The following is an 8,563-nucleotide window of genomic DNA, read 5'->3' as shown; positions in this document are numbered from 1 at the left end:
CGTGAGATGTTTTTTCTGCACATGCTGATCAAAGATCTTTAGTGTCAAGCAGGATTCATAAGCTTTATTTTTTTCTTCGAGGAACACCAGGATAAATAAATGCATTTTTAAAAAGGGGCAACGTTTCAATTTAAACCTAATGTTTTAGTTATTGTAGTGTGACAGATGAAAAAAAACTAACTTTGCTTAATATTTCCCATAAGTGGCCTTTTTTTTGGTTGCACTCGGGACTTGAACTGGAAACAAAAAGCCACAAAGCTCCCTCCCCACTCGTCTCCCCTGCTCATACGAACTGGAATCGTCTCATTAAGAAATTCCCAGTATGTCGTGTTTATAAACAGCCTCTTGTTCGTGTCTGGTGATGGATGGATGCGCCCTATCACTGACTCTTCCTGCTAACTCCCCAACATGTTTAACAATCTCTCTGCCACTGTTTCACAATCGCACACTATTCACCCCCCCCCCACACACACACACACACACTTACTGAACCCTTGATATGTTTTGTTCTGACCTTACTTCCTCTGTGGGTGGGCCCTTAGTGTTTTCAGTGGATTATATATGTTTAATAGTAAGAGAAAATGTGTGGGTACGCGTGGGTGTGCAACTCAGGGGTCAGTGTGAATCTGCTAATGAAGAAAAACAACAAAGCTGTCGAGGCCTCCCAGAAGCAGGTCAAACGCGGTCGCACTGGGGGTTCAGGTCAGCAGAGGCAAAGGCCGAAAGGTCATAATTAAAGCCAAGTGCAGACCTTGCCCTCTACTGGGTGGAAAAAAAAGAAAGAAAAAAGAAAATGTGCGTTGTCAAGAAAGTAAACTGTTAGAGACGGAGAACCCCAGAGAGTTTTTTTTTTCTCCTTTCTCATCCTAAATGACTCAATAAAAAACAGAGACTTTACTCAAAGTGAAAGCAGCAGAGCAAATATGGTCTGGATGAGTTTAATCTTTTCAGTACTCTATCCCAAAGTTACATTTACCAGACCTGCAGGTACATACTTTTGTGCAAAACACTGAAGATGAAAATGTAAAACATGAAGGTACTGAAAATCTGTGCTAAGCGATGTGACTTCATCACCAGTGCAATAAAAACTGATCCAGACAAACAAATAAGCATGGCACTTGGTGCGACCACCAATTAAAACTGACCAAATACAGTGACTCTTTTGTTCAGTTAGACATCACTACAGTCATGTGTACCCTCCCCGGAAAACACCGGATTCAAGTTACAGGAGGTATCAATTACAGAGATCAGGGCTTCATGCAGTGGTTAGCTAGCTGACAAATGGTTTGGCAACTTAAAGCACCAGAATAAAAGAGAAACCTCTCAGTGACATCATCACTCCAGGCAGCAAGTTTATAATATCACATGAGCGTTGGCATCATATTGAGAGCTCAGGGGCCATGTTCACCTAACTTCTTAGTAAACAAGTGGCTCCTGCTGACAAAAGACATCTGGGCTTGTTATAATCCTTAGATTTATCACGTTTTAAAAATTTAAAGTGACTGAAGTTCTTTCCACGGTATCGTTATGAAAGCACCGGGGCACACAAAGGCTCACAAAAGGCCATTAGTAAAACAGGCGTCCCTGCTGTTGTTGGGAAGCCAATTACAGGAAGTTGAAAAATGTCCCCCCCGTTATAATAAAACTGATTAAACAGTAAAATTGTCATAATGGTAATCAAAGCAAATACAGGCTGATCACCTTTTCTGAAAGGATGTGTTATACTTTGCTACAGGTCCACCAAGCCTGCTTGATAGGAGATGGGTTTCAGTCCCTTGCTTGCTCACATGCAGCCGAGATGTTTTTACTAGAAATTTCAAGTCTGAGCTTGGAGACTTCAGTCTCAGGATGACGGGGATATTTTCATCCACGTCTGACACCCGAAACCTTTAACCGTCCCTTTAACGCTAAAAGTAAAACTCACTAAAAGTGAAGAACTTCAATTGCTGCTGTACTAATCACATACAAAACTTGATTGTAAACATTAAAGAGGCTGACAGCATAATAAATACATCTATAACACCAAGTCTCCAGTTCAGATCCTGATGGCGTCAGAAAGATGATTGTAAGGATCCGACTGACAGCGAGCATTCGGTCGATCGCCACCGATGAGCTCTGGCTGTTCTGGTTTAGCTCCTGATAAGAGGTGCTGTCTCATCGTGGTTGACTTCCACCCGTGGCCGAGCGTTACGGTACATCAGGAACTGGACAGAGATCTGGATCACAGCGTTAAAGAACATAAAAATGTTTCGGTTTTGTTTGTTTTTAAATGCAAAAGCAGACAGTACCAGAGGATTTCACTCAGAAGAGTACAGACTCCAGCTGCTTCCTTAATTACTCATTTCAGTGAATATTTGACCGCAAAGTAATGAAAGACAAACACCATAATTCATAGTACAAAAAAATACAGTCTACTATTCAGCAAACACTGACTCCAAACTGGGCTGAAGCGATCAACCAGCGTTCACAGAAACACGTCCACTATACCTTCCCATGTCCCAGTGCCGATTATGGGCTAGCTTTAAATAAGCTGCATAAGACAGTGACAGCAGAGATGTACCCCAAGATAAATATTTACACGCACTACCCACAATTAGGGAACCACACTGATCTGATGTTTGCTAAATGTCAGTCATCATCAGGCTGCTCCCTTCTGCACTGTCACTGTTAACTAAAAACAAAACAGCTTGTGGCTTCATTTCAACGCAGTGCAAAGAAAGAAGTAGCCTACAGGCTTCACTGAGGCAGCTTTAACTGACTTGTTTCTTTCCTAACCATGAACCCGTTTCCCTGCAACTATTAATATGCCATATTGTGTTCAATACACAATCAACTAATCCCCACTAAAGAGCTCTGCTGCCCTTCCGGTCAGAATTTCATAAATATGTGCCACATACATGCAGCAGAGGCATGAGGCCCAGCCTCCCCGTACATGTTTTCGCTTCTCTTAAAAGGATACAATAAGGTCTAAACTGAGGGTGCCGAGGCTGCCGATGAGCCAGGGAACGTGGTGGATCATGTAGCTGCTCTCACCCTGGCCCAGGTCAGGGTTCTTCAAAAGGACGCTTAGACCATATGTAGTGTTTCCCAGGATGACCAGCGCGAACAGGAAGTAAGAAACTCCCTGTGTCGACTTCCTCTTGAACTGCAGGGGAAAACGAGACAGCAGAAAAAGGAAGTGAGGAAAATGTTGTGTTAATTTATTCACTTTTATTTACAAAGGAATGGATGACATTTCAACAGCCAATAAGTACACGGTTAGATGGATAAAGTCGAAACACTTATAGATTTTCTTTTTAGTTTTTGAGCTATCTACCAAAACATGCAAGTTACAGTCTCAGTTTAAGTGGGTGAGCAAGACTATGTGGGTTTACCAACTAAAATGCAACTGAATCAGGCTGACATCAGGTAAGAGACGAAGCAGTAGTAGTATAGCGCTTTTTAGTTTCGTTTTTAGCAAGGGAAACGGGCCGTTTCACTTGCATTTTCTCTTGTTCAGGTACAGCAAATTTCTTCTTTCACTTTAGTAAACATTTGCGAGCATGCTTTAGCTTACATATTGAACTTAACTGGATAATATTCTTTATTTAAAAGATAATTTAAAACTTGGAGCAGTACGTGGTCATGGAAATACTACTCTTGCTTGCCACTAGGACTTAAATAACCTTGAGACAAATTAAAGTAATTTTTCCCTCTTTATAACATTGGATTACTGACTACTGCCTACACTTTGCAGGATGTCGGGCAGAATCCTTTACACATTTATACCAGACCGTACTTTGTCATACTCACATTAGTGTATATCTGTGGACCTCTGGAACAGAGGTAGAGGACTGATGACACTGACCCAATGCAGAAACCAATAATCTCTTTAGTGGTAAAAGGCTGAAGAAACAGAGGGGGAGATGCTACTTTACACACACATACAAAAAAAAGTTTTCTTCAAATCAGTTTAGCAAATAAACAGGACTCACTGTGATAGAGCTAGTGCTAGAGGTTGAGAGCAAGGAGCGACTTCTGAACCCAGAAGAAATGATTTCCTTGTGGGGGCCTACATCTGGGAGTTGGGTGAGGCTTGTGGCAAAGCATAAGAAGCAGGATACGCCAACCACGAGCAAACGTGTCCTGCCTGGTGAAAGGACAACATATAAGTTACTCAATCAATTGACCAGACGACACCTCATCAGATAAATACAGGGTACACAGATTAACCTCTCGTCACGTCGATAGCACACAGGTCTAAAGAGGCTACAACATTCTAGGAGAGGTATTGGTTCTTCTATTGAAAACTGCTGGCAAACCCCCCCCCCAAAAAAAAGCTCACCTTGAGAAGCTTTGTTCTTCAGCTTGTAGTACGTGTACATACTCAGCATGATCAAGTCAGCTGCAACGTAATAAATAGCTGTGTATTGCTGAATGAAAAGAAGAGAGACAAACAAAACGACACAGATCAATGGAAAAAAACGACTTTCTTAACACAGATTTAGCTGTTGTCATGGAATTTGCTTTAAAAAAAACAAAACAACAACAACCAAAAAGCAGTCTACAAATGCTGTATGGATCAGTATTTCTATGCAGCCCATTGCGAAACTAAAACAACATGACACAAATTTTACTGATCAAGAAATAGTTAGCTGACATAAACTTGAAAAGATAAGATAACCTTTATTAGTCCCACACGTGGGAAATTTGTTTTGTCACAGCAGGAAGTGGACAGTGCAAACGTTATGAAGCAAAAATTAGAATACTATAAGAATAAAATACTGTACACAGCTGTACAGAATAGAATAAAATACTATATACAGTAGAATAAACAGAATAAAATATACAATAGGATAAAAATAGAATACAAATGCTTAATACAACTGAGTAAAAGTACAACTTTGTCAGATAAAGAGTATCGCACTTAGTGTTATTGCACATGTGTGGATGTGTGTGTTTGATCAGTTTGAGTCTTTGTTGTGGAGTCTGACAGCAGTGGGGAGGAAAGAACTGCGAAATCTCTCCATCAATGACACAAAAATGACACATTTTCGACATTACACTGCAAACCACACAAAGTTGTTTTTTTTTTTGTTTGTTTTTTTTTTTTGTTTTTTTTGGGGGGGGGGGGGGGGGGGGGATTAAATAAAAGAAAAAACCAGTGACACATAATTTCTGATGTTTTACAAACACCACTGAGCATCCACCACTGCTTTTGATATTTTCTACATTAAACTCCACTTAAGGATCACATCCCTACAACTTACCTGAAGCGGAAGCTGATCTGCCAAAAATGACCCAATCAGATTACAAGAGTCACCTCCCAACCACAACAGCAAAAACCAAATGGAGAGCGCTTGATCCATATTCCCACTTTTCCACGAGTTGTAATACTGCCTGTAATCAGAGGCAGTATTACAATCAGCATTACTGATCTGACTATTCAGAGAGAGATGAGATGGAAATATACAGGTCACTTAGTTCAGTTAAGGTTTGCTCAGAGTCACAGACACCAACATAAAAACTTACGGAAATGAAGACACCAGGAAGCAGAGGATGGACAGGAGGCCCAGGTAGACGCTGGCCATATCTCTGGCATCTTGGGCACATTCCCCAAGGCCCTCCCAAACCCATTTGGACCCATTAGGACACAGAGAAGTGAAGTTTTCTGAAGTAGTCCATCCAAGGGTGGCGCGTGTGAGGACTCCGTCTGTGGACATTGTTCTTCAAGCTGACCGACGCCTCTGTAAAAACAACACCTTCAGCTTATGAAACCAGATCTTCACTACACAGTCACTATGATAGCACAAGCGCGGAGGACACTACCGACAACATCACATAAGGACCTCAAACTACATGCCGTTCGAAACAAAAATGAAAACAGCCGCTTCACTTCCACATTCAGCTAGCATCGCCCTAAAACTATTTTCAGACGTAATACAAAAACAGATAACAAGAAACGGTCTGTTAGCTTAAGCTGCTAAGCGGCAGCTACCTGATAACCGTTTACTGGATCACGTGCGCGGCTTTTACGTGGATAACATCACCAAACGACCCCACTCATAGTAAACAAAGTGCTAAATTTATCTTGCCTGGGAGGTGTCGGCGGAGTCCTCAGAAGAACAAGTCAGAAATGGCAGGTAAAAACGAAGCAAGCGAGAAACAAACAGGTTCAGTGTGAGCTGATTGGTGGAGCGTCAGAGCCGTGAGTCACGAGTCACGTGATTACATACTCGTCATATGACCTGCGGTGCAAATTAAATGAGCTGGTCCTTTAAAAAACAAATTCAGTTTGACCCAGACGCGTTAACGCATTGATTTTAAACCAATATAATTTATCTGTATTTTGGTTATTTATAATGTCGACAAATTATTATATAATAAATAATTTTCTGATTCACACAATTTAGTTGTGAAAAGTGTATTTAGACGAAGGGACATGCTTACAGTACGTTTTCCCGTTATTGTCACATACCTGCAGAAGTGAGGCTCACACATTTCACATACTCCCATCACATATTGCCAAGTCCTGTTAAAGTGGTTCATTTGCTTACATTAGTTATTCTAGCCTTTGTAGTAGACCACGTCACCAATATTTACTGTATTTGAGTAAGCAGCATACACACGATAATTACATCAATACAAGTTAATCCTGCTGTATGTTAGAAAATAAAATAAAAGGAACTTTAAACTTCGACAGGACAACTAAGGCAATTTTATTAGAGGTGGCAAAATAACCTAATATTATAATAAAAATATTTCTGATCATTTGCATATTCCGCAACTAAATCCTACCTGAAAAGCACGATGAACTCCAACGTCAGATGTTGAACGGGAAAGCAGAGAGAGGACTCATTTCCTATTTTTTTTTTTTTTTTTTTTTTTTTTAAACACTCCACGATAGCGTCAGCTGACTGTCAGATTGGCGACTCAGCATCTAAAGTCTCTGTTGTCAGCTCGCGTGGCTTTTATTAACAGGCTTCCTAAGTTTCCGATGTCACGTGGTCCTCGGAGACCAGTTTAAGCCATGAGGAGACGCTCAAGTTTTATGTGTCAGAGTCATTACAACACGAAGAAACGCTGAGGTCGGTGTCGGACTTCCTCTAAAGGAACAGTGCATCAACTCAAAAGAATCTATGAGGAAATTATTCCTTTTTACTGACTGAAGTCTGTTTAATGCCTTTCAGATACTTTAATGTAGACCTGGAATGATGAAGGTTTTAGGTTAATAGAATAGTTACTCACTCCTTTAGTTAATGAGCCTGCAGCTTTAGTAAGCCTGATGATGTGCCAGAGTAAATTATTGACTGCTGATGTTACAAATGTATCAAATATTGTCTGTATAGTCGCTATTGTTGCCGGTAAACGTCAGGCTTTCCTTGTGACAGGTGTGTAACTGGACTGGAGGCTTTCTATAAAGAAATGTAGCCGTGACTGCTGTGAGCGGCACCATTCTGGACAAAGGAATATCCTGAAATCCAACCCGTAACAGGTCTAAACTAGAATTATCCGTCATCATAATGACAATACAGCAAACTCTGATAACCTCAAATCTATTCCACACAACACATTCTCTTTGTTATATTTCAAGAACAGGTTTTATTGATGACGCACCCAAACATTAATACGGCAGGAACACCTTCAGTGAGCTAGATTCTCTTATTTACACAACGTTTCCACAAAGTCATACAAATACTTGGTAGGCTTCTTGTCAAAGTATATATTTAATACATTAAACAGAACAGGGGGTTTCTTTGTTTTTATAAAGCAATTGTCACAACAAATCTACATATGAAAACGGATGATAGAAAAGAAACAACCTTTTCCTAACTACTGCAAAACAAGTTCTACTTCAAAAGCTTTCCAAGCGAATCTGAATGTCCATGAAATAATAAGGGAATGCAGCTCTTCCATCTTTCAGTCCGTAAAGAGTTCTCAGAAAAGCAGATCTCTAGTGTAGTTGAGAGTAATTCTTTCAAAAGCCAAGGATGAAATAAACCAAGCTTCTTTTACAGAATCTCTCATCTGTTTTTTGTGTTTCCTTTCTCCAAAGAGAAGTGTGGGATATGAGGAAGGCAGTTTTTCACTTCTCTCATTTCCTTCGTGATGAGGGTCTCACTTGATGTGGACCACTTTCTCATCCGTTTTCAACCGTTTGCGTCGGGGCTGTATGAAGTCATCCTCGGAGTCGTCTGTATTGTCGTCCTCCTTTTCTTTTTCTTGCGGAGATTCGGGTTCAGCTGTTTCAGGAAAGCTTTGGCCTGGGAAGATCTCCTGCAACTTCTCCTCAAAGTACAGGCTCACTGCCTTGCCGGATATCGCCATCTCTGATCCCACCTGTCAGAGGAGGAAGAGGAGGAGGTGGGAAAAGGAGTGACATGAAGGAAGATTGTGTGAGAATGCCATTGGGCAGAAAGAATGAATAGGTTGAAGCGGGAAGGGGAAGAGGAGAATGAGGAGACAAATTAGATCTGGTTAAGACTCCTGATGGCGGGGTAACCCCGGCTCAACCTTGATGTACAGAGCAAGGATTTCCTGCCTCCCTGTCCCACTGTGGCTCCCTGAAGCATTTCCACAATAA

At 41.0% G+C, this 8,563-nt stretch overlaps 2 protein-coding genes across 3 annotated transcripts in view; both read right to left on the bottom strand.

The window, feature by feature from the left end:
- Positions 1 to 931: 931 nt before the first annotated feature.
- Positions 932 to 6,163, bottom strand: slc66a1 (solute carrier family 66 member 1). Its single transcript, XM_085344656.1, has 8 exons — positions 6,075 to 6,163; positions 5,512 to 5,726; positions 5,250 to 5,379; positions 4,325 to 4,412; positions 3,975 to 4,129; positions 3,793 to 3,885; positions 2,960 to 3,145; positions 932 to 2,216 (listed from the first exon to the last, which is right to left on the bottom strand). Exons 2-8 carry the CDS (start codon positions 5,700 to 5,702, stop codon positions 2,130 to 2,132), a joined length of 930 nt encoding a protein of 309 aa, XP_085200782.1. The 5' UTR covers positions 5,703 to 5,726; positions 6,075 to 6,163; the 3' UTR covers positions 932 to 2,129.
- A 1,656-nt stretch (positions 6,164 to 7,819) lies between these two features.
- Positions 7,820 to 8,563, bottom strand: part of trim33 (tripartite motif containing 33) — a 33,089-nt gene continuing 32,345 nt past the window's right edge. For both annotated transcript variants that reach the window (XM_085344281.1, XM_085344282.1), the window contains one exon: positions 7,820 to 8,319. In XM_085344281.1, the coding sequence (XP_085200407.1) occupies positions 8,098 to 8,319 (222 nt within the window). In that variant the 3' untranslated portion in view covers positions 7,820 to 8,097. The remainder of the gene's footprint in view (positions 8,320 to 8,563) is intronic.

The sequence above is a fragment of the Diplotaxodon limnothrissa genome, linkage group LG20, assembly GCF_057381915.1.
Source record: "Diplotaxodon limnothrissa isolate DT_005_m linkage group LG20, D_limnothrissa_male_GT1.1, whole genome shotgun sequence".
Taxonomy (NCBI): Eukaryota; Metazoa; Chordata; class Actinopteri; order Cichliformes; family Cichlidae; genus Diplotaxodon; species Diplotaxodon limnothrissa.
This window is presented reverse-complemented; position numbering and strand designations above follow the sequence as displayed.

Excerpts from the sequence above, each read along its gene's own strand:
- slc66a1 (XM_085344656.1), bottom strand. The coding sequence starts at position 5,702 with ATGTCCACAGACGGAGTCCTCACACGCGCCACCCTTGGATGGACTACT. Across the intron at positions 5,380-5,511 it reads TTCCTGGTGTCTTCATTTCC|GCAGTATTACAACTCGTGGA; the intron begins GTAAGTTTTTAT and ends CTCTGATTACAG. Across the intron at positions 3,886-3,974 it reads CTAGCACTAGCTCTATCACA|CCTTTTACCACTAAAGAGAT; the intron begins GTGAGTCCTGTT and ends CTGTTTCTTCAG.